The sequence below is a fragment of the Capra hircus genome, chromosome 21, assembly GCF_001704415.2.
Source record: "Capra hircus breed San Clemente chromosome 21, ASM170441v1, whole genome shotgun sequence".
In the NCBI taxonomy this organism is placed as follows: domain Eukaryota; kingdom Metazoa; phylum Chordata; class Mammalia; order Artiodactyla; family Bovidae; genus Capra; species Capra hircus.
Window position 1 is genome coordinate 59838313 of NC_030828.1, and position 26043 is coordinate 59864355.

A 26043-nucleotide genomic window follows, 5' to 3' on the forward strand; every position below is an offset into this window, starting at 1 on the left:
GCCTTGGGACATGGTGTTCCCTCTGCCTGGAATTCCACCCCCTCTACTCTTGGTCCCCTAAGGCTCCCACTAAGATGCTCGTTCCTTTGGGCTCTGGCCATCAGCACCCAAGTCTGTGTTGCTCTCTTCAATCCTAATGCTTATCATCCTGCATTGGAATTTTTCTATTTATTTGTCAATCCCTCCCCTCCACCTCCATCACCTCTGGTGCCTAACGTGGAATCTACACAGGACTTGAACTTCAATAAACACTTGCTGAATAAGCAAATGAACACACGGATTTATTTTTAGTGCTGCCCTGGTGGCTCAGGCGGTAAAGCGTCTGTCTGCAATGCGGGAGACCTGGGTTCGATCCCTGGGCCGGGAAGATTTCCCTGGAGAAGGAAATGGCAATCCACTCCAGTACTACTGCCTGGAAAATCCCATGGACAGAAGAGCCTGGTAGGCTACAGTCCATGGGGTCACAAAGAATCGGGCACGACTGAGAAACTTCACTTTCACTTTCAACCTGGAACTCAGGACCCTGGCTGCCCATTCTGGATCCTGTCCTGCCCAGGGGCTCTCTGCTGATCCTGTCTCCCAGGAGGCCCTCTGCCATCTCTCGAACTAGAGTAGTGCTGTGTTTGATTTCCTCTGACTTTGAAATACCTTTCCCCCTGCAGTTCTCAGGTGTACTTTCCCGGAATCTCTCTCACTATTCTGAGCCTCCCTCCTCCCTTCCGCCTAGCAACTCGCAGCCGAGCCAAACATTGGAAGCTCATTATTAAACCAGGAGCTGCCTTATATTATCCCAGAGACTCCAGATGGAAAATATTAGCTTCTATCTCAGCTGAGGACTGACATAGTAAAGGCTCCTTGAGCTGCTAGCTGTCAAGGAGAGGAATAAGTTTTTCATCTGCATGAGTAATTGTTTCCTGTGCTACCCAGAGAGACCGCGGGTTTACCTCGCCGGCACAGTCACGCTGGGCCAGGAGGAGCCGCTGTTACAGAATCTAGGCATATACTTTCCCCCGTCCTTCTCCTTCTTCTTGGAGTCATTCAGAAGAGAAGTTGGGGCTCTGAGGGGCAGTAGAGGGGAGAGAGGGGCTCTGAAATGTCCGGAATGGGAGAAGTGGAGCCTGGAAGTTTCTAGAACAGAGATGGAGACTGAGCCCAGCGGCTTGGGAGGAGGCCAGGAAGGCTGGTCAAGCACGTGTTGGCTGGCTTCCCTACCTGTCCTCCTCAATCCACCAGCCCATCATCACCTCAGCCTCCAAAATGTGACCGGAATCCAGTCCCTCTTTCTAGCTAAGGCCACGCATTTCTCACTGGGAGGCCTGCAACCACCTCCCAAGTGGTCTCTGGGTCCTACTCTTGAATCGTATAGTCCATTTCCAACACGGCAGCCAGACCAACCTTCGTGTGTGTGTGTGTGTGTGTGTGTGTGTGTGAGTTGCCCAGTTGTGGCCGACTCTACGACCCCATGGACTGTAGCCCACCAGGCTCCTCTGTCCAAGGGATTCTCCAAGCAAGAGTACTGGAGTGGGATTCTCCAGGCAAGAGTACTGGAGTGGGTTGCCATTTCCTTCTCCAGACCGACCTCACCCACAGCCATACTTCTCAGTTTCTCATGGTCTTGGGAATGAACCTTGGCCTCTGGGACCCTGTATAAGCTGCCACCCATCCCATCTCCTAATCTCATCTGAGCTCACCCTTCCTGTCTTAAATGCAGCCTTTCTGGTCCTCAAACATCTCAGTCTCGTCCTGCCCCTGGCACCTTCTGGTGGCTTAGAGATGACTCAGACAGTAAAGAATCTGCTTGCAACTCAGGATGCCCAGGTTCGCTCTCTGGGTCAGGAAGATCCTCCTGGAGAAGGGAATGGCTACCCGCTCCGGTCTTCTTGGCCGGAGAATCCCATAGACAGAGGAGCCTGGTGGGCAGTAGTCCATGGGGGTCTCAAAGAGTCAGACACAACTCGGTGACTAACACTTTGGCATCTTCACCCTGACTGCCCACCTCCTCGGAAGACACTCCTGGGAAGACGCTCCCCCAGGTTCATGGAGTTCTGCGGAGAGGGCTTCCTGGACCACGTGGTCAGATGTAGAGCCCCTCCCTCAACCACACTCCATCCATTATGGTACTTAATTTTCCCCAGGACACTTACCGCCATCCAGAACTATATCAGTTTATCATCTGCCACCCACACTGGAATAGACAGTGATGGGAGCAGGAGAGACACGTGTGTCTCATCCAGCCCTGAACCTGCAGTGCCTGGGGCCATGAATTCCTGGAAGGCAGGGAACAGAGGACAGAGGGAGGGAGACCAGGGAAGAGGTAAGCTGACACCCAAGCAGGAGGGTGATTATGGCTGTCTGAGAACGGTCAATACACAGGGATTCAACAACAATAATAACAATTACAATCACTACTACTATGTTCTGGGTTGTGTTTTAGGTTCTAAAATGGTCCAAAGCACTTGTATCTATAGAAGCTGGTTACAAATCAGTGAGTCAAGGAGAATCCGCACGGGGAGATGCTCTGTCGACCCCCGAAGGCGGACGGACTTATTCACAGTGATGGGAAACACAGGGCCCAGCAAGAGGGGCGAGAGGAAAGACCTGAAAAATAACACAACACAGAAAAATTCCTGAATGTTCACTTCGTAAGTGATTTCATGGACACACTCTCGGTTGTCCCCTACACTTGCCACGTTTTACAGGCTGTGTGCCATAATGTAAAACATGCTTCGCAAAGCTTCCAGTCTACACAGAATGCAGAGTACCGATGAACATTTTCATTAAAAGTTTTTTATTTTATACGTGTAGAATAGTGATTTAGCTTCGCAGGTGGCGCAGCGGTAAAGAATCTGCCTGCCAGTGTAGGAGAAGCTAGAGACTCGGATTCGATCCCTGGGTCAGGAAGATCCCCTGGAGTAGGAAACGGCAGTACTCTTGCCTGGAAAATTCTATGGACAGAGGAGCCTGGTGAGCTACAGTCTATGGGGTAACAAAGAGTCAGACATAACTGAGCAACTGAGCATGCATGCATAGTTGATTTACGATGTAGTGTTTGTTTCAAGTGTACATAGCAAAGTGATACAATTATATGCATACATATATCGATTCTTTTTCAATTCTTTTTCTACAGAGTATTGAGTAGAGTTCCCTGTGCTATACAATAGGTCATTGTTGATTATCTACTTTATTTAAATGTACTATATATATGTTAATCCCAAACTCCTACTAGTTTATCCCTCCTCCCACCTTTCCCCTTTGTTTTCTATGTCTGAGTATTTCTGTTTTGTAAGTAAGTTCATTGGTGTCATTTTTTAGTGTTCCACATATAAGGGATATCATATGATTTACATTTTTAAAAGTGATAAAGACATACCCTCTACACAGTGGAGAAATCACTAACATTCCTGGACGTTTCGTGTCAGGAAACTCAAAAAAGAGTGAACACCCACAAGATAATTCGAGTGTTGTAAAATGCAATCTGAACGGAGTCCTTGGAGTTTAGTCCAAATAGTTCAGCTAACAAGCTTTGCAACCCAGAAGGTCCCACAGATATTTCAGAGCCAAGACAACTTTTTTTGCACTGGATATGCAAAGGTCCAAGTGATGGCTTCCTAATTTCTTTGTACTACAGTTATTTCTTCTCTTAAGGGAACATATCTATTTCTGATTTACTTCCCTTCTCAAAGCAGCATGGGTAGGGGAGACTCTAATACTGTGTTTCCACACCACCACTGATTAAGAACAAGCAGGACCAGGCATGACAGTGCACGTGTCCACATGGCATTGCTAACCCTCACAAAATGAGGACACGAGCTTCCAAGAGGTCCAGTAGCACATTTGCCATCCTAAAACTAGTAAGTTTCAGAAGGCAAATCCAAGCCTGGGTGTCTTCTTCCAAAAGATGTGCTTTTTACACCCTTCTTCACAACTTCTCTGAAGCAGGCATGAGGCCATCAGCAAGAAGAGTTCAGTTTTCCTGACATTTATCAGGCACCAAATACATGCCAGGCCTATTGCCCAAACCAAGATGTAGCGCATAGCTTCCCTCCATCACTGATTGTTATCAGGCAGTGGGGCCCAGGGCTTAGGCAAAGGATGAGAGAGAGAGTGTGTGCGTGTGTGTCTGTGTGTGTTGGGGAGGCTAGGACTGGGGATGGAGGGACTGGGTATGGGGCAGGGGCTCACACCCTAGTTTCCAACACCACTATGGCCAGCAGACAGCCTGGACACGCTGAATTCTCAGAGGTACTGGATTAGGCCTCCTTTTCATATTCCCCTTTTCCACATCAGGATAGAATTAGACTCAGAGCTGGTGTAGGGCTGAACTTGCATGGGGATGAATGGCTCTCGGTGCTGGGAATCGACTGACAATGGATTATGGACCCAGTGGGTCCTGGCAGGTGGGCTTGGCTGTATGTTACATGTCTGTGTCCTTTGGAGAATTTCTTGCTGCTTCTGCTTTGTCCCTGTGCCTACCCACCTGCTATAGCAAGTCCCTAGAGAATCACAGAAATTGGGATGCTGCGGGAATCACCGATTTCCTACATGCTAGGGAATCCAGTTTAGGGAATGAAGATGGACAATGATTAAGTGACCACATTTTTTGCTCTGTTTGTTTGATGAAGTCTCAATTAGCCAGCTCTCCCATCATCAAAACATCATATTCTTTGGCGAGAAAGATGAACGGTGGTGGGTGGGGTGGGGGGGCGGGGTGGTGGTGGAATGCACACCATTATCAGAAGCTTACGGGGAAGACTTTGAGGAGATGAATGATGATTCGTTTTAATTCTACCTACCATTTCAAACCTTCTTCTGTCAAGAGGTGACAATCACCAATATCAAGCTGTTGAACCAAAGGGAAAGCCAGGCTGTTAGAAGGTGGGAGCGTCAAGAGGCATGAAATGATGCAGAGATGTCAGGATGCTGTGGGCTGATCATGTCTGCTCATTGCCCATGACCATTAGGAGGCTGGCCACTGGGACCTTTAAGAGAGCACTTTTGGGGTCGTGGTGGGAAGGGGATTGGCATAAATATGGCAGGGTGCTCTGTGAGAGGTGCAAAGCTTGAAGAATGGTGACTCTGGCCTCTTCTGAGAAATCTGGCTTCATAGGGAGTATTGGAGAGCTCGTGCAGTGCCCGAAGTCACAGCCAACACCTGAAGCTCTTACTGCCCTCAGGACTCAGCACACAGGAGCCCATTTCATCCTCACAACCACACTGAGCAGGCTGTATCTCATTCCCCTCATTTGTCAGGCCAGTGACTTGCTGTAGTTCACACGACTAGTAAATAGTGGAGTTGGGATTTGAATAGATAATCTGGCTCCAGAAGGTGTTTTTAACCCATCTGCTTTGCTGATCTTCAACCCAGAAACATGCTGGTGAGGTGGCTTGAAATTTTAAGGGGTTGAAGGGACCTCATGATATTTGTATGAACACAGGGGAGGGAGAGAGATGGCCTAATCTCTTTCTCTCCTGAAAGCCAGGTATTGGCTGGCATCCCTGGGACCTGAAATCTTCAAACACCCATGACCGTGGCCTTAACTATCTGGCACTCCATCCATTACCCTCATGCATTTAATCCCCAAAATGTCTCCTAGACAACTTGGAGTCTATAGGATCCAAGCTTAAACAAGATGATGCTCTTTGTTAAGACAGAGAAGCTTGGAGCTGGGCCCTAGATGCCCTAGCTGAATGATAGGAGTGGTGAGTATTTGGTGATGCAACTTCAGAGGTTTGCTAAGTGCCCGGGACATCTGAGCCCAGCTGGTGAATGCCAGCTTGGTTTCTGTAGATCGATGAACAGGGTTTGCAGAGTGCCTACCATGTTCCCATGGTCATGAAAGACTGGGGACTTCGGCATGAGAACCCCCTGGGGTTCAGATTCCAGCTCTTCAGCTCACCAGCTTAGCGATCTTGTCCAGGTGATGGTTGCTTTCTGAACCTCGGTTCCTCATCTCTAGAATGAGGAGGAGAGACCATACAGCACAGGGTCCATGGGGAGCTCAGGACGTGGTAGCCCCCTCCCTTCATCCCAGCCTTTGGTTGGATGCTTGCTCTTTGAGAAGACCCAATTTCTTCATCATAACAAGGCCACCACCGGGCTTCAGGGAATGACCCACTTACAGCCAACTGCTGCCTTCTGGGTCATTCTGATGGATTAGATGAAGAACCATTTAAAACCAAGGCCCAAGAGCCAGAGGGAGGGGCTGCGGAGGGATGATGTAGGTGGAGCCCTGCGCATGCTCTTGGAAGTTCCGAGCCACAGTCAGGAAAAGCCCTGGGTGCAGAAGGGCGGCTGCATCCGCCAATCAGATTGAATGGCCCACCTGGAATGATGCTGATGTAACTAGGCCAGTCACAAAGCAGACCTTGGAATAAAACACGGTAATTACAGAGACCAGGGGGCCATCTGTGCCGCATGAGGCTTCGTTTATCCTGACTCTCTTCTTTCACTGCAAACTCTCAATACCCAGGGCCTCTACTGTGCTGTGAACACTTATTTCTGAGTGCATTTTCCACAAGGCATTGGCAGGAAGCGACTGTATAAATTCTAATCCAGCACACTTCTGGGTTCGTGTAGGATTTGGCTGGGGCTGTTTTCAACCAGGAAACAATTTGACTAAAGAACTTTTCAGTCCAACACGTATTTGCTGGGTCCCTCCTGTGTTCCCAGCACTGTACTTGATGCTGGAATGCAGAGATGAATAAGAGGTGGGATCTTACCCTTTGTTTCTTCACTTGGGCTTTAGACTGTCTCGTCCTCTGGGAGGAAATGTCTGCCCTTGGGAGAAGGGCCAACTTCATTCATCTGTTAATAAAAGAACTGGCAGTTCCCGGTCATTGCCGATGAGGAAACTCAAATCAGAGAAGCCAGTCTGACCCTGGGTCATCAGACTGGAGCCCATCAGACTGACTGCACCTCCCCCCTTTACCAGGCTTGTAAGACAGGGCAGCACCAAGGCCCACCTGGCAGCACCCACGTGGCTGAAGCCTGCATCCTGTTCTGGACAAGGGTCCAGACCAAAAGGACACTCAGAAGGGGGAGGGAGATGGCCATGGGAGGGTTGGCCCACCTTGGCAGGGGTAGACTATATCTAGGTGGAGACTTAAGAAAAGGATGCTTATGAGGTAGAGGGGGTTACCCTGCAGGTGGGCAGGCAGGTAATGAACCGGAGGGACATTCTTATAAACCTCCGGGGAACCTCTCCTCGCAAATGCCAGTTACGAAAGTCAAGAGGGGGGATTTCCCTGGGGGTCCAATGCAAGAATCCGCCTTGCAAGGCCGCGGACATGGGCTCCATCCCAGGTAGGGGCACTAAGATCCCATATGCTGCAGGGCAACTAAGCCCGCAGGACCCCAACCACTGAGTCCTCGCGCTCTGTAGCCTGAGTGCCACAACTAGAGAGCCCGTGTGACACAAAGAAAGACCTCGCGTGACGCAACAGAGATCCCACGCGCCTCGACTAAGACGCAAAGAAAGACCTCGCGTGACGCAACAGAGATCCCACGCGCCTCGACTAAGACACAAAGAAAGACCTCACATGATGCAACAGAGATCCCACGCGCCTCGACTAAGATGATGCAGCCATGTCAATCAGTCAATAAAAAATTCTAGCGAAGTCCAATTTCTCCCAAACCCTATTTGTCTCTTCTGGATCACAATATCCCTTCTGAAACTGAGGGGCTCTAGAGCACATGGGCTCAGCAACTGTGGTGGTCTGGCTTAGTTGGCCTGTGGCATTTGGGATCCTAGTTCCTTGGCCAGAGGTGGATCTCACGTCCCCTGCATTCCACGGCAGATTTTTAACCACTGGACCACCACGGAAGTCTCTCTGGAGTCTCTTGAGAAGACAAAGACGCACCAGGAGTTGAAGTTCCTGAGGAGACCCTGAAAGCACTGGAGAGTGTGTGTACCGACATGAACCATCAGGCATCTGTTGCTGTATTCTTCCCGAGGATACTGGCTGATTCTCACGCATTTGGACGAAAGCGGAGAATTGAGGGACCTCAAACACAAGACCAGTGCCTTCTTGCCAAGGGCGGTTTTTTGTTTGTTTTAGGAACAGAGGCAGCTCAGGGCAGGATACTGAAAGGCAAAGCCAAAGCCTCAAAAGGCAGAAGAGAATCTCCTGCTGAAGACAAAGCCCTACCAGGCTCTTGACTGAGAGCTACAGATAGACTGATTCTCACTGCAACTATAACTGGACCTTGACTCAATTCTGTTCTCACCAGGATTGCGCTGTTCAGCATCTGACTCTATCTGCCCAGCAGAGGAAGGAGTTAACGTTCTCTGGGGGAGGATTATTTAGAACTTTTCAGGGCTTTACACCCAAAATTTGGTATTCCTTTCAAAATGACTCCCATTTAAAAAAAAAAAATGTAACTGAAAACAAAGAGAAAAAGCAGACAATAGAAGCAGACCCACCAATAACCCAGAATTATAAGAAAAGTACTTTAAAAATAACTGAATAGCGTATCTAAGCATGGTCCTTCCCGGTGGCTGAGTGGGAAAGGAATCTGCCTTCTGGTGCAGGAGATGTAGTCTTGATCCCTGAGTCAGGAAGAACCCCTGGAGGAAGAAATGGTAACCCACTCTAGTATTCTCGCCTGGAAAATCCCATGGACAGAGGAGACTGGTGGGCTACAGTCCACGGGCTTGCAAAGAATTGGACATATCTGAGCAAGTAAGCACACATACGTATACAGAAAAAAACGATGGACAAAATGGTTCAAAAGGTAGCGATTATCAGAGAAGTTCCAAATCTACAGAAAAGCATCAAACGGACCTGAAAAATCTACACCTGAAAAATATAGTATTGGCAGTTAAGAAATCAGCTTATTGGCTTAAAGAGCTGATTAGACACTGCAAACGACAGGACTAATGAACTGCAAAATAAGCCAATAGGAGACACCAAAACTGAAGCTCAGAGAGGAAAGAATATTTTTTAAACCTTAAATAAAACAAATACAGCAGAGCAGGGCATAGAAGTTATGGTGCACAGTTTTGTTTTTTTTTTTACTAGAAATTCTTATTTAATTGGTCTGTGTATACAGTAGGGATATTAGAAAATTTTTTTTCCTTTTTTTTTTTTAGTTTTTTATTTTTTAAATTTTAAAATCTTTAATTCTTACATGCGTTCCCAAACATGAACCCCCCTCCCACCTCCCTCCCCATAACATCTCTCTGGGTCATCCCCATGCACCAGCCCCAAGTATGCTGTATCCTGCGTCAGACATAGACTGGCGATTCAATTCTTACATGATAGTATACATGTTAGAATGCCATTCTCCCAAATCATCCCACCCTCTCCCTCTCCCTCTGAGTCCAAAAGTCCGTTATACACATCTGTGTCTTTTTTCCTGTCTTGCATACAGGGTCGTCATTGCCATCTTCCTAAATTCCATATATATGTGTTAGTATACTGTATTGGTGTTTTTCTTTCTGGATTACTTCACTCTGTATAATCGGCTCCAGTTTCATCCATCTCATCAGAACTGATTCAAATGAATTCTTTTTAATGGCTGAGTAATACTCCATTGTGTATATGTACCACAGCTTTCTTATCCATTCATCTGCTGATGGACATCTAGGTTGTTTCCATGTCCTGGCTATTATAAACAGTGCTGCGATGAACATTGGGGTACACGTGTCTCTTTCAATTCTGGTTTCCTTGGTGTGTATGCCCAGCAGTGGGATTGCTGGGTGGTGCACAGTTTAAAAGGTCCAGCAAACTGGAGTCACAGGAGGAGAGGGAATAAGAGAGGAATAACTGAAGACACAATGGCTTAGAATTTCCCAACATAAGTGAATTTTTTGATATAGCAACAATATACTAAAATCAGTTGCTTTTTTGCTATACCAACATCAGACAAATATAATAGGGTTTAAAATAATACTACTTAAAGTAGCACCGGGCTTCCCCCTTGGTTCAGCGGGTAAAGAATCTGCCTGCAATGCAGGAGACACGTTAGACTTGGGTTCAATCCCTAGGTCAGGAAGATCCCCTGGAGAAAGAAATAGTAACCCACTCCAGTATTCTTGCATGGAAAGTCCCACAGACAGAGGAGCCTGGCAGGCTACAGTTTGAAGTTTCTCAAGGAGTCAGACATGACTGAGTGACTACGTTGGAGAAGCTGGTCCCTCGAGAAAGCAAGTGCCACAATCTGAGAGCTTGAGAACTCAGGTTTATTACACCTGCATGCCCAGAAGAGTTAACACTTCCAGCTCTGAGCCTCAAACAAAGGGGTTACATTTAAAAAAAGAGTTTTTATAGACAGTTCATGACACCAGACTTTAGTGGGCAGAGCTGTTAATAGGCTAGTTTAAACTAGGGGTTTGACAGACTCCCAAGTGTTAGGACAAAGCAGGGGAGATGCCTGACCTCTATGCAGACAAACATGGTTAAGCAGAACTACAGGGGCTGGGTAATTGACAAGGGTGAGTGAGGTGTTTCAGCTCCTAGCATTGTTGTAAGTTTCTGTTTTGGGAAACTATGTAACTTAACATGACTTTGCAAGGAGCTAGCTGAGTTGCAGAAGCAGAAGGAGCATGAGGTTATTTCTAGTTGGGTGCAAGTTTTTAAATTTTCCTCAACTAAGCATGCAGGCAAAGTAGAATCAGATAATAAATTTAATGAAAACAGAGAAAAATTAAAGACAAACTAAGATGTGGAGGGGGAGGGACATACCCAGTTCTGAGATTGTAATGTACAATACGGTAGAGATGATAATTCTCTTCAAACAGACATACAGATACAACACAATCCAAATCAGAATCCTAGCAGGCTTTCTGGAGAAAAGAGGTGGTAGTTAATAGGCCAATTCTAAAATTTATACAGAATCACAAAGGTTAGAGAATCTCTGAATTAGTCAGGGTTCCACAGACTAGAAGCAACAAGATGTGTGTGCACATATGCCCAAACCCAGGTCTCGGGCATTGCAGGTAGACCCTTTACCATTTTGGGCTACCAGGGAAGCCCTATACAGAAAGAGATTTATTACAAAGAATTGGGATACTGTGGAGATTGACAAGTCCAGGATCTGCAGTGTGGGCTGGCAGGCTGAAGGCCCAGGAGAACTGAAGGTACACAACCTAGAGAGTCGGAAGAACTAATTATGTAGATAAAGTCCAGAGGCAATCTGCTGGAGAATTCCTTCTTGCCTCGGGAGGCCAGTCTTTTCCTATTATTCAGGCCTTCAACTGATTGGATGAGGCCTACCCACCCTATGGACAGCAAGCTGCTTAACTCAGAGCTCACCAATTTAAATATTACTCTTACCACCAAACAACATTTAAGCTGACATAAAATTAACTATCACAATAGTTCGGCAATCTAGAAGGAGAATAAAGCTAGAAGATTAATACTCAAGATATATATACCTGTTTTAAAGCTATAGTAATTAACAATGTGTTATCAACACAAGGATAAAAAAAAGACTAATGTTAAAGTCCGGAAATAGACCCAAATACATACATATATATATTATATATATATATATATATATGTTCCAGATTCATGACAGAAGTAATAATACAATATGGGAGAGAAAAGATAGTCATTTTAAGAAATGGTATTAATTTGATATAAACATGGAAAAAAGAATCTAGATCTCTTCTTCACACTGTACACAAAATAAATTATATCTAAATATAAAAAGTGAAATAATAAAACCTTGAGAAAAAAACAGTATGTATCTTCAGTGACTTGGGACAGACAAAACTCTCCTTCAGTTCCATGGCTGGGTCGATATTATCATCCTGCCAATTCATTCTGTTGATAGTCTGAAATAAGCAGAGCTGGAATCTGGATGTTCTTGTTTGTAATCCCACCGGAACCATCTCCATTTAGTCCACTTCTAGTAGCCACTGATGACTGAGTCACGCTTTTGTTTTATCATTAGTTCAAAACGTCTATCAAGTGTTTACTGATGCCAATTCCCTTTCCCAAACACTGTTATGGCTCCTGATCAGCTTGATAAAAATGAACTGGTTGGACTGGTATTTTACATTCTCACAAGGCAGCCTCAGCATCCACCTACCCACACATACCACCACCGTATTCTTATCATCTTATGAGCCTGCCTCCTCAGCACTGACTAATCCTCATTATTCTCTGATCTCCAAATACACGCTGAATGTCCCCTCTCCAAGACTTTATTCATGCTGCTCAACAGCCCCATATAGGTTATCCTATTTCCAGGCTCCCAGTGGCCGGCCTTCTTGGCCAGTTTGGGCTCAGTATGTGGGAGGAGACAAGCAAAACACGCAGAGGTCTTGGTGACCAAGCCCCAGCCTTCCAAGTCCTGCTCCCTGCCCTCTTGCGGTCTAGAATCATCCCCCTAGGCTGAGTGCCCCAACACCAGGACACCCCGACTTAAGGCTTGTGAAGGGCGCCCTCTGCTGGACTCCTCCAGCTCAGGCATGACTATACTCTGCAGGCTCTGCCGGGAGCCATTCTGGAGAGATCCAAGTGCTTGCAAAGACTTTGGTGACACCCACCCCAGAGAGTGAATCCTACCAATTGCAGGCACCATGGATGGACACCTGGCCAGGAAACACTGCCGCATCTCAGACATGATATGGACAAAAATCAGCTGAAGGACAAGGATCCAAATTTCCGTTCTCATCGCCTGCCAGTGGTCTTCCTTCCGTGCAGGTGCAAGGGACCTGGGATGGAGCACACGACAGGAGAGAAGGGTGATCAGCGAAGAGCTCTGTTCATTTTCAGCGGCTACACTATCAGAAATTTTTCTTTCGTTTTGCTTATGGGAGCCTCCACTCCTTACCTCTGGACCACCATGGGGAGGTATTCGGAGCTTCCGCCTGGAGCCCCCTTCCATTTCATCAGCAGCCACTCTGAATCTCCCTGGTCCTCATTCTGCCTCTTCCACGTGGCCGCAAGACTTGGCCAAGGCAGGCGACAAACAGCACGGACGTCAAAGCCGGGAACAGCTGGGTTCACCTTCCTCCTCCGCCTGCCACTAAACCTCTCAAGCCTGTTTCCGCATCTGTCAGGTAGGGACGGCGGTCTCTAGTTGAGAAACGGAATGTGTGCGGGCTCAGTTGTGCCTGCCTCTTTGCCATCCCATGGACTGTAGCCCGCCAGGCTCCTCTGTCCATGGGGCGGGTTGCCACTTCCTTCTCCAAGGGATCTTCCCAACCCAGGAAGCAAACCCTTGTCTCTCGCATCTCCTGCATTGGGAGGTGGATTCCTGACCACTGAGCCACCTGGGAAGCCCGGCCTCGTACCTGGGGAGTCTCTTACCTGTCCAGGCCCTTGCGGCTCCTGACTCCAGTCCTTGCCCCTTTAGGCGGGTGGGCCTAGTTCCTGAGACTCACGGTGGCGGACCCCAGAAGCAGGCAGCTCCTCTCCTTCTGGCTCCGCCCCTTATCTTCCCCTCCTATCCTCAAACCTGGGACTCACTGGGCCCTGCGGAGAGTCACCGGCCCCGCCCCCAGGATAGCTGGCCCCGCCCCACGCAGACGCCCATCTTCTTAAGGAGGCTGAGGCCCGGGAGTCTCCAAGTGTGCCCCAGGCTCCCAGGCAGACCCCTGCGATGGAAGCCGAAGCTTCTCCGCCGGTTGGATCGCCCCCTTGCTGCCTGTGGTTCCAGAGCCCTGGCGTCTACAAGGATGAGAAGGGGAGGATCTGGGTGGCTGTGGCTCTACAGATCAATCCCTCCCACCGAGCTCGGGGCAGCGAGGCCCCTGAGAGCACAGTGAGTCCTGGGGCCGGAGGGGAGTCAGTGGAAGGGCAGTGGTGTCGCGCGACTCCAGCTCATGAGGGCCTGCACATTCTGCAGTAGGGCCCAGAATAGAGGTGAGAGGATGGAGTTTTCACTGGCGCCGGAAAACTCGGCCTGCGTGGGTTTAAGCGTGCAGATCCTGGCCCCAGAAGCCCCTGCCTGGAGTGGCACAGACAGAGCTTATCGACCAGAGGTGATGTGATCCCCCGTGGAGTGGCTGAGAGAGAGAGAAGAGAGAGAGAGAAGGAGAGCGCCAGCGAGCTCACCTAGTCTTGCCCCTAGTGCATGTTGAAAAGGCTTCATTGATAGGGTGACTATTCAGTTGGGCCCTGCAGGATGCATAGGAGTTTCCCAGGATCAGAAATGAGACAGGACTAGCACAAGCAAAAGCATTGCAACCTAGAGGCAGTGGGTGGGCCAACAGTGTAAAATTTAGCTTAGCTTCAGACTCCTAAACTGAAATGGGAGTAATCTACCACGAGACAAGTGAATCACTGAGACAGGTCACCAGCTGAATGGCCTGCAGAGCATCTGAGATACAATGTATCCTAGAACCCCACCTTGGAAATTGATTCAGGAGCCTTGGGTGGAGGCGAAGATGTTTGAAAAGCTCCTCAGGTGATAAGGATAACCAAATTGGAAACTGCTGTCCTAAACTAGGGGCTGGGATCACAGCACACTTTTGAGAGATGAAATACAAATTCTTCAGGGTAATACCCTGATACTGCGGAAGCTTGAAGGCAAAAGGAGAAGGGAGTGGCAAAGGATGAGATGGTTAGATAGCATCACTGACTCTGTGGACATGAATTTGTGCAAACTCTGGGAGATAGTGGAGGTTAGAGGAGCCTGGCTTGCTACAGTCCATGGGGTCACAAAGAGTTGGACACGACTTAGTGACTGAACAACAACAAATATGGTAAATATTTATCCAGGTGTTACATAAGCAATTCACTGTTATTTTAGTTGCTAAGTCGGGTCCGACTCTTGTGATCCCATGGACTGTAGCCTGCTAGGCTCCTCTGTCCCTGGGATTTTCCAGGCAACAATACTGGAGTATTGTTTGCCACTTCCTTCTCCAGGGGATCTTCCCACCCCAGGGTTCGAATCCGGGTCTCCTGCATTGCAGGCAGATTCTTTACTGTTTGAGCTATCAGGGAAGTCCTAACCACAACACATTTCCTAACAATCTTCAAATAGGTTATCCAGAAAATTTTTGGTAGAGCACACTGAAAGTCTTTCCCATACCTCCACCCAATAAAGCATGCAGAAAATTTTGGACAAAATAGGTTAGTACGTTTTTAAAAGCATACAAAAGTGTTCAGCGGGAAAACAATGGATTCTTCAAATAATTTAGCCTTGAGCGGGGGAAGGGAAGTGGAGAGTGAGCATTGTTTTCAATTTTTAAAGTGATTATTTCTTAATAGTAGACCTGGGTTTTCACATGCAGTCTTAGGATGGGAAATAGCTTTCTGAGCATGATCTCATGCAAGGATCAGCAAACTTTTTGTGGAGGGTCTGACAGTAAAAATTTTCAGCTTTCATACAGTAAAGACTTCAGAGCAACTACTTAACTCTGCCCTCATAGGACAAACACAGCCAAAGACAACACACAAAGGAAGACATTTTTGTTTGCAATAAAGCTTTATTTACAAAAGCAGGTGGTGATCCAGATTGGGTCCATACTTTGCTGGCACCTGATTTAAAGCCAGAATCCAAAGGGAAAGAGATTTTGCTGCATAGTTCAAAATATCCCTCTTGCAAAACCCATCCCATAAAAATCATAGGACAACAGACTAAGGAAAATCACTTGCAAATTGTATGACTGATAAAGGGCTAGATTCTTAACTCGGAAAAGTGTTCATCACTAAGAAAAGACAAACACTTTGATAGAAAACTCTATAAAATAACCTTTACATTTATTAATAGTTGCATCATACATGGAGCTTTGGTTACATTTGACTGATGACTTTCCCGCATTTCTGTACTTTTCTGCATTGACCAAATTTTCTTTGTGTGTGTGATGTTCATAAGAAGTAATGATGGCCGTGATCAAAACTACAAAATATTTTTTTGGGAAAATCCTTCACTCCCAGGTCCTGAGCTCTATGGATATCTTGTTTTTAAAAAGAGAATTTTTGAAACTATGGAAGTGGCCAAGACAGACAGCCAAGAGTTTCCTCTGTGTAGGCCTAAACGTTTCTAATGGGCTGGAAACAGAAGCTAACTGTTTTCAGGGTGCAGGGGGTAAAGTGGGGTGTACGTCTGTGGGAGGGTGATACCAGAGAGGAGGCCTGGAAAGAAGTAGTCCTCTCAGGTCCAGGCAAAAGCCCCAACTGATGGTGCCGAGACTCTGGGTGTGGGACTCTAAGAGCATGACCATCCCACCTCTACTCCAGACAGTGCCCCCACCCCAGCTGGGCCAGAGGATCCAGGACCCTGGTTGTGTGTGCAGCTCAGCATCCCTAATGGGGCCCGTCTTCCCCTCCAGCATGAAGTCGGCCTCACGGTCCATCTGTGGCAGTTACCCAACCAGATGCCCAGGTCCCCCAGCTGTCCGCTTGTGTCTGGGCTGCCCACTAAGTGGGAGCTCTATCCTGGGCGAAGGTACCAAGGAACAGATTCCAGACTCTGGGAAATAATGGACCACGGCCAGGCAAGTGTGTGGTGGCCCACGTGAGGGGGGTGGCCGTTAAGTAGTGGCTGCAGGGTTGCGAGGTGGGACAAAGGAAAGAGGGATTCCCTTCTCCAGTCCCTTGGAATCCACAAATCCAGGTTCCTGTTGGCTTCACTGGGATGGAAGGGCATGCCTCCTGGAGCTCTGATCACTGCTTCCCCTGCTATAGGTCATCTCCACGGAAAATCTGATCCTCAAACGTCTGCCGAGTGGGAACCACTGATGAGGCTGGTAGGTCAGGCCTGGAGACTCGCAACACGGAGGGCTGCCCCTCTTTTCAGGAAGACCCTACCAGTCACCTTGCCCTCAGGCTGTTTCTTGAGTTTTTCTTAGTAGCCGCCCCTCTCCTCCCTGTCCCAACCCCACTGGACAGTGATTTCCACCAGGGACAGAACCCCAGTTCATTCACAAAGTACTGAATAATGATTCTCACTCGGTTCTCTGAAGAATGAGGTGTACCTATGAACATCTTGTGTCACAGACAAGGAAATAGGCTCTGAGAGCTGGAAGGCTTTCCCTGAGACCACAGAGCCTGGAAAGAGCCGCGATCAAGCTTGGATCCACTGACCTCGGAACTCTAAGGCCGACCTTAGCACTGGGGCGCCACAAGTCCGGTCGATGGCAGCTGCCTTTGGGGACCCTGCAGTGACCCACAGAGCCTTCTCCCTGAGATGGGCCGCAGCCTGTGCTGAGGGCCTCGAGTAGGGCCTGCTCTCCTACCCCTGGTCCTGCTCCGACGGGGCGCCCGCAGGAGTGAGGCTCCCGTGTGCCCTGGATGACAAAGGGAACAGTCCATGAGCAGGGAGGGGTGAGGCAGACTCCGGCGCGGACTGGGTCTTGCCCTTGAAACCTGAGCGTTCCTGACCATCACCTTTTGTCTTCCCCCAGACCCGGCTGGCCCTGTGTCTTAAGCGAGAATCCCTATGCACCTGCTCGTTGGTTTGCACACCTAGGGGCTGGGCCCCGTCTTCTCAGCATTTCCCATCCCTCCTCCTGCTTTGGCTTGTCTGCACCCTTTGTGTTCTTTGTGCCATCCTCCAGGTGCCACGCCCTCAAGCCCCTCCCTTCCACTCCCACCAGGCCCCTCCCCTCCACGCCCATCAGGCCCCGCCCCGCGGCCTCCTGCGCAACCTTGATTGGAACCTTGCCTTTCATCCACTCCGCCTCTGGCGGCTCCGTCGGGGCGCGGGTGCCAGGTCTGGACCTGGGACTCAGATGCCCCGTGGCTGCCACTTCTGCTGCCGCTTTGGCTGGAGTAGATCAGGGACTGGGCAGGCTGTCCACTCCTGAGCCTCGATCAACCCTGGGAAGTGAGTGCTGGCCCCTAAGGGTCCCCTCCAGTGCCGGTTAATTAAACTTCGTTGCTTGTTAACTTTTGTGTGGAATCGCTTACCTTAAATTGGTAACTAGTGTAGGAATGCAGCAGCTGAAGGTAGAACTGCAATTATTCCTTGAGTGTGTTTGCACACCTGGAAGGAAGCCGGAATCAGCTCGTTTCAGCAGCAGGTCCGTGGTGGAGGGTAAGGGGATGGAGGGTGAGTTCTTTGCCAGGCTTGACTCCGAAAAGGCAGGCAGACTGTGGCAGTCACTGCTGGAGAACCAGCGGCAGGTGGGCACTTGCACAGGTAGTGAGGCTCCCGTGTGCTCTGGAAGACAAAGGGAACGGTCCATGAGCAGGGAGGGGTGAGGCAGACTCCGGGCGCGGACTGGGTCTTGCCCTTGAAACCAGAGGGAAGAAGAGGACAGTGTGGATGGAGGGCAGGGCGACAGTTTCACGGTGACAGCAAAAAGGGAATTCGCTCCTTGGGACTTCCTGGTGGTCCAGCTGGTAAGACTTGGCGCGCCCAAGGTAGCGGCTCGTGTTCCATCCCTGGTCAGGGAACTAGATCCCACCTGCCGCAACAAAGCTCCTGTGAGCTGTAGCTAAGACCCAGTGCAGCCAAAATAAATACATATTTTAAAAAGAGGGAATTCATTGTGTCATACCAGTCATGAGAAGAGATCCCCAACATGAAAGTCCTAACCTTAAAAATGAATCCATGATGTCACTGAAGAAAGCCCAGGGGATGATGTTCACGACTTAGGATAGGAAACACTTAAAAGACAGTTAAGACAGACAATTAGCTTTCTCAAATGCAGCATTTTCTGTGAGAAGATGCTATAAAACAAGGGTGGAAATACAAGGGCTAGATACAAAGCACTTGAGTGCAGAATATACAGGGAATTTGTAGAAAAAATCCCCAAGGAGAGAAGAATGGGTGAAAGCCAGGAAGGAGGCTATTTACAGAAAAGGAGATGACGCTGGGAAGTGCCGGTTTCAGAATTCAGAAATGTGTATCCTTGATTTTGGCTGAAGTTTTTTAGGCGTTGCGGGAGTAGATTGTTACAGACACCTTGGAGGTTTGGTGGGCAATTCAGAAGCATTCATCAAATTTTAAAATGACACAAAGCCATGCCTAGGGTATTAATACCAGGAGCAGAGTTTCCAAGCTCAGTGCTGTGAGCCTTTGGGCCAGATACATCTCCGTCATGAAAGGCTGTCCTGTGCTGTCTGGCAGCAGCCCTGGTCTCTGTCCATGCAGTGCCAGTGACATCCCTTTGCCCAGCCGACTCCCCAAGTTGTGATTACCAAGTGTCCCTTGTTGGGGGGCAAAGTTTCCCCCAGTTGAGAGTTGCTGCCCTGGAAGAACATTTGCACAAGAGGGAAGGGGAGGGAGCACCTCGGTCAAGGCTCAAGTTCACCACGGAAGAGTGGTTAAGGAAAGGGAGACCCTGAGAGCAGGGGCTGGGCCTAGCCCCTTCCACTTAGAAGCTTGTGTGATCCGGCAGCCTGGCTCTTCAGAAAATGGCAGGTTTAGTTCTAGTTTTTTAAAGGAATCTCCTTAACTGTCCTCCACAGTGGCTATATCAGTTTACATTCCCACCAACAGCAATCCCACTGCTGGGCATATACCCTGAGAAGACCACAATCGAAAAAGACACATGTACCCCTGTGTTCATAGCAACACTATTTACAATAGCCAGGATGTGGAAGCAAAGACCTAGATGTCCACTGACAGATGAATGGATATAGAAGCTGTAGTACATACATACAATGGAGTATCACTCAGCCATAAAAAATGAATTTGAGTCAGTTCAAGTGAGATGGTTGAACCTAGAGCCTGTTATACAGAGTGAAGTAAGTCAGAAAGAGAAAAACACTGTATATTAACACATACATATGAAGTCTAGAAAATGGTACTGATGAACCTACTTGGAGGGAAGGAATGGAGATGCAGATATAGAGAACGGACCTATGAACACAGGTGGGGAAAGAGTGGGACAAGTGGAAAAAGGAGCCTAGACATATTTACACTTCCATGTGAAAAATAGATAGCTGGTGAGAAACTGCTGTATAACAGGGCACTGTATCGTCCCGGGCACTCTGACGATCTAGAGGGAAGGGTGGAATGGGGGAGGGGAGGGAGGCTCAAGAGGGAGGGGATCTATCTATAATTAGGTTGATTTGCATTGTTGTGTGGCAGAAACTAGACTTCCCAGGCGGTGTGAGTGGTAAAGAACCCACCTGCCTACTCAGGAGACACGAGAGAGATGCGGGTTTGATCCCTGGGTCAGGAGATCCCCTAGAGTAGGGAATGGCAACCCACTCTAGTATTCTTGCCTGGAGAATCCCCATGGACAGAGGAGCCTGGTAGACTACAGTTCATAGGGTCGCAAAGAGTCAGGCATGACTGAAGTGACTTAAGCACGTATACATGCATGGCAGAAACCATCACAACATTATAAAGTAATTTTCCTCCAATTAAAAAAAATTTAGAAAATTGTAAGAAAAAAAATTTATAAAAAAGAAAACCATCCTCCCCTCAGCTCATTTTCCTGTCCTCCTTTTCCTCCTTAACAGATGGGTAGGGGCCTTGGGATGCATCCTGCCTCCCACCACACACAGGAAGATTTGTGGAGGACCTACTGGGCAAGACTTCCCACCTCCCTCCCTCCTTCCCACCCCAGACCCTGGGACAGGAAAAGCAGCAGGCTCCCCTCTGCCTCCCCGAGGTCTTGGAGCTCAGTTGCTGAACTGTATGCCTGAGGACAAGAAATGCCTGGAAGTCCTCTTACAGGATGGCAGCCTGGCTGCTGAGGATGCTGTCCTGCTGCAGAGTCCAACTGCAACTCAAAAGCGTCTGATCTCACTCCATTTCCTTGGTTCAAAGTCTAAGTCTGCCCTCCGCTCCAGGCCATCCCGGACAGAGGCTGGACTCGTGGGAGAACAAAGAGAAAAAGCACATCAAGATGTTTGCAATCTCTCCCAGGGTACTTCCAGTTTGCCCGCAAGCTCCAGGTCCTCAGTGTGGCTCCTCCATCCTGTGTGGTTCCTAAATGTGTGTTTTCCTGTGACCACGGACGGCTTGTGGGTCTGAGGTGTGGCTTCCTTGAAGTCTGGACCTGTCAGCTCTGACAGTTTACTATGGGGCACGCTGAGAAGACAGTTCTCAGCTCCCCACCGGAGCTGAAGACTGAAACCAGCTACAGGGGATTGTGTTAAGGACTCTGAGAGATGAACAAAGGAAAGGTTGTCCTGAAAAAACTGGGGGAATCAACCTTTTGTAAAGGGTGGAGGACAGTGACAGGTGATTTAGTTTGTTGAGGAGACTTGGGGCCACCCTGGATGTCAGAACCACTGACCGTGAAGGATGCTCTCTGTAGGAGGGTTCCCTCCGCTCGGCCCAAACCAGGGGCAATGCTCAAAACCCTGTATTAGCCCTGTGGCCTAGCCACTGACCAATGGGAACAGATGCTGGGCACAGGCCTGGCAAGCCCAGGCCTCGCCCTTCCCAGACGGTGTCCCCCATTGGACATCTTCCTCCGAGGAGACAGTCAGACTTTGTGTCCAGATCTCTGCCTGGCCCACATTCCTCATCCGGGTCTCTGTTTCTCCTCAAGTTCTATGAGTTCCTCGAGGGCAGTTGGCCAAGGTCCACAAACATTTACAGACTCAACTCTGGGCCAGGCCCCGTGCCGAGTGGAAGGAAAGAGAAATGGGCACGAGTCCATCCCTGCCCTCCCAGTGTTGTAGCCACGCGTTCAGGGAAACACGCTCCCTCAGAAGGACAGCGCAGATAGTGGAGTGCAGTTTATTACACCGGTGGGCCCAAGGCAGAGTCTCCTCTTAGCCAAGGACCCCGACCATTTTTTGTGAAAACTTTACATACGATAAATGTATGAGCCCAAACCCACCTCCCCCAAATTCCCGGAAACTAGTCTGAACAAAGGAAAAAGAAAGATACAATCAAAGTTAACCCATGACTCACATGCCTTAAGCCTAGGTACAATTATCAATAGGCTTGTGTTCATACCCCAATAAGCATAATAGAATATACGATTCTATTCAGTTACACAGATAATTAGGGTATTAATTAGGGTATTCTTTTAGGCAACAGAGAGCCCTGGGGCTCTTCCTTCCTCGGGCCTGGTTTTCCAGTTGGTATGTCGTTTCCATAGATACTGGGCATATAGCTCAAAGTCCACAATCTGGCCCAAGATGGAGTCCTGCTTTCAAGACAGAGCCTGTTCTGTTTCCTCCTTCATCAAGGCTCAGTCTGACCAGAGTCTGAGCACACACCCCACGGACTGTGCAGCGGGGCTGAGTGTAAATGAGGCCAGAGAAGGAAGGGAGGCACTTCCCTGGTGGTCTGGTGGCTAAAACTTTGTCCCAATGCAGGGGTCCTGGGTTCATCTCTGGACAGGGAACTAGATCCCACATGCTTCAACTAAGACTCAAATGCAGCCAAATAAATTAAAAAAGGAGGGGGCCGGTGTCATGTATCTGGGGCATCTAGGGAGGCTGCCTGGAGGAAGGAGCAGGCTAGAAAAGCCCTCACTTTTACATCATGCCCTGCCAGCCTCAGTGGTGAAGAATCCATCCTGCCAGTGCAGGAGACGCAGGACATGCAGGTTCGATCGCTGGGTCAGGAAGATCCCCTGGAGTAGGAAATGGCAACTCATTCCAGTATTCTTGCCTGGAAAGTTCCATGGACAGAGGAGCATGGCAGGCTACCATACTTGGGGTTGTAAAGAACTGGACATGACAGAGAAACTGAACACATACATTGCCACTCCCACAGCACTTTATGTTACAGATTCAAGGTGAAACATACAGTGCAATGTGAAAGCCTGATCCTTAAAGCAAGCCCAGGAGGCAGGTTAGGCACCACTGTCTCTCACTGCTCCAGATGAGGAACCCGGGCCTCCGCAATGTGCCCTCGTCCATGGTCAGCAGACATAAAGTCAGGGCTGATGCTCAGGTATCCCATCTCCCCTATCTCTGCTCTTCTCCTTTGCCCTATCAGGCAGAGGCTGTGGGAAAGGAGACCAATGAAGGTGAAAGAGTAGTGGAGGAGAGAGAATGGATGGAACTTAGTTCTGAGCAGATGTGGGAGGATGGGAGAGCTGGGGACAAGGATGCTTCTCAGAGTCCTGGTTTGGCCAACGGGGTCCTGAGTTGGGAACATGCAAGTGAAGGAGTCTTTTGGGCCTAGAAAAGAAAACAACAGTTTCAAAGGCCCTTGCTGAATCATCTAACTTCGGAGAAAACAAAACAGAACTTTAGGTCCCGCCCTGATGCTCCAGGCCGGTTGCATCTATCTGGGAATTATCACCCCCTGTCCAGAAACCTTCTACCCCCTACACCTGCACAGAAGACTTATCACCCCCTGCCCAACTGCAAATGCCATCTCAACTAAAATACCCAAAACATCCCGCCTGATTAATGTTTCCCTTATCACTTCCAAAAACCTCCCTATAAATATGGAGACTCCCTGATCCCTCTCCACACTCAGCCTGGTCCTTAGGCCTACTGTCGCCCTTCCTTGTCTGAATAAAGGTAACTACTTCTGTTGAGGTCATCTTTCCTCTTTCTGCCTCCACCGGAACTATATCTTACATTCTTGGTGCCAAAACCCAGGAAGGGGCGAGGCACTCCTCTCACTCTGTCTCACTCTCCATCCCTCTCATTGTTTTCCCTTCCCAGAGTCTGGAAGAGCAAACATCCTCAGAGCTCACTTTTCTGCCAGGGCTCAAGTTCCCCTCGGGGAGCCCAGTGCCTTCCTGAGCGGTGCAAGCCTTGGGCTAAAGCTTTCTAGGTGCTTTGTGTACCCCCAGGCCTCGGCTCTACCCTCTTTCCCTCTCTCTCTCTCTCTGACCACCTCTGGAATAGGGATCTCTTGCCATTCGACTGCTCTACATGCAACACTCCACTCAAGCTGACCCCTAGATTAAGGTAAGATCTGGACGGTGTTCCAGAGGCGACCTAGAACTCAGTCCTCTCAGGTCCTCTCCCGGGGACCCCCGGCACAGGGCCACTCTATAGGCGACAGTGGGGGACACTCCACCTCGACACAGAGCCCTCTTCTCATAACTCCTATTGCGACTCCGGGTGACGACCCGAACTCTCAATGGGAGCCTCTGCTTGCCTTTCAGTGATGGGGTCTGGCCAATCTGTCCCAAAAGATTCCCCTCTGACCTGTGTTCTCAAAAATCTCAAACCACTCTCACTCACTGAACTCAAAGCTAACCGATTAAAACAACTCTGTACATAGATTTGGCCTCAATACCAATTAGACAATCAAGACCGCTGGCCTGAAGCCACCACATTTGACTTTAACATTCTTCAAAATCTCACTGACTTCCTTAAACGGAATGGCAAGTGGTCGGAGGTCCCCTATGCCCAAGCCTTTTGGGCCCTTTGGAGCAGGCCCTCCCTATGCAAGGCCTGCTCCACTCACGAGGTCCTTCTCTGCACCTTGCCTCCCGAGCAAAAGGGCTCTTCCTCAACTAACCGCAGACCACGACCTTCCGCACCCCTGGAGTTCAACCCCGCGGATGAGCCCGCTCCCTACCCGCCACCCTGCCACCCCCCTCCTCCCCCTTCATCCGACTCACCCGCTGGCTCTGCCTCTCCTGACGCCCCCTTGACCCCGCTACCCCATCTCCCTGACTCCCCCTCCCCCTTCCTTCCCCGCTGCCACACGGTCACCTACCCAACACCCCAGTCCATGTGCCATTTTGATTGTCAGATATGAGCCAGAGAGAAGAAGTTAGGGTCATTTTCTGAAAATCCTACAGATACAGAAAAGAATTCCTGAGACTCTCCCAGGCCTATAACCTCGTGTGGAGTGACATATACTATATCCTAAATGCCACTCTCACCCCTGACAAAAAAAGACCATATGTGGCAAGCGTCAAAAGCCCACGCTGATCATTTACATAACCAAGACCGGGATAGCCCAGTTGCTGATGAGGCCGTGCCTCAGTTAGATCCCCACTGGACCTATCAGTCCAGTGACCCAGGTATCGGGAGACTCAATCATATGATTACCTGCATTCTAGAAGAAATGCAGAAAAATGCTCATATCCATGTCAATTATGATAAAGTCAGAGAAATCACCCAAGGGGCAGACGAAAATCCAGCCTTATTCTTGGCACGCCTCACAGAGGCAGTCCAGAAGTATACCAACCTAGATATCACCACCCCTGCTGGATGACTCTTCCTTCACGTTCAATTCATCAGCCAGTCCACCCCTGACATCAGACACAAGCTTCGACAACTAGAAAAGGGCCCTGAGGCCCCTCAAAGAGACCTTCTAGAAATAGCCTTCAAGGTGTTCAATAATAGGGAGGAGGAGGCTAACAGAGAAAAAGAACGTGAGAGAAAAGCTAAATATGTCTTTTTGGCGGCAGCAATTAAGGAAAGAGATCAGCCTGGCCCAAGTCATCCCAGAACGGGGCTTAAGACCCACTCCTGACCCTGCTTCAGATGCAACCAGTCAGGACACTGAGAAAAGGCATGCTCAAAGCCACAGCCCCCCAAAAAAGCATGCTCAACCTGTGGCCAGTGGGGACACTGGAAGATGGACTGTCCCCAGGGACGCCCTGGCACCCCTGGGGAGGTCCCCACCTCCCAGACCTAGAGAGTGGAATGTTCACAGGGACGCCCTGGCGCCTCTGGGGAAATCCCCACTTCTCCCAGAACCCCAGCCCAACCCTATGAGAGTTGTTCCAATGACAGGGCCCGGGTTCCAGCCCCCTGGCCAGTGTTCCGAACATGAGCTCGGAACTTAGGGTAGATGGGGTAGTGGCCGGGAAAAAGACCTCTTTTATAGTAGACACTGGAGCCACTTTCTCTCCCTTAACTTCCTACTCTGGCACAACTCAAGACTCAGAACTCACAATCAAGGGGGTCTCTGGAGTTCCCCTAAGGCCAAAAATCAGCCCTCCATTACTCTGTCAATTTGGAAAATCGATCCTTATACACTCATTCCTCATAATGCCTCAGTGCCTGATGGCACTCCTAGGGAGAGATTTGATATCCAAATTAGGGGTCTTTATTACCATAGCCCCCCTCAATATAGTCTCTAGGTTCTGCAAGCAGATGGCACCTGGACGGTCCCTATCCCTCACCCCTGACCTTCCCTTGGATCCACCCACCTGAGACCCCCAAGTCTGGGACACTGATCACCCATCCATAGCCAAACATCATCCCCCAGTCCACATTACCCTAAAAGACCCCTCGACTATAATCACCCAACAACAGTACTCTCACCCCTGAGGCCCACAAGGGACTTAAGCC

The 26043-nt window shown here is 49.1% G+C and overlaps 1 protein-coding gene across 1 annotated transcript; it reads left to right on the plus strand.

Annotated features, from left to right (window-relative positions):
* Positions 13516-16641, plus strand: TCL1B (T-cell leukemia/lymphoma 1B). The gene is made up of 3 exons (XM_013973137.2): positions 13516-13717; positions 16233-16397; positions 16588-16641. The coding sequence occupies exons 1-3, from the start codon at positions 13556-13558 to the stop codon at positions 16639-16641; spliced, it is 381 nt and encodes a 126-aa protein (XP_013828591.2). The 5' UTR covers positions 13516-13555.

What these genes read in the sequence shown, in the direction of transcription:
- TCL1B (XM_013973137.2), top strand. Translation starts at nt 13,556, where the DNA reads ATGGAAGCCGAAGCTTCTCCGCCGGTTGGATCGCCCCCTTGCTGCCTG. An exon ending in GCGAGGCCCCTGAGAGCACA is followed by an intron (nt 13,718 to 16,232) that starts GTGAGTCCTGGG and finishes CTTCCCCTCCAG; the next exon opens with CATGAAGTCGGCCTCACGGT. An exon ending in AAATAATGGACCACGGCCAG is followed by an intron (nt 16,398 to 16,587) that starts GCAAGTGTGTGG and finishes CCCCTGCTATAG; the next exon opens with GTCATCTCCACGGAAAATCT.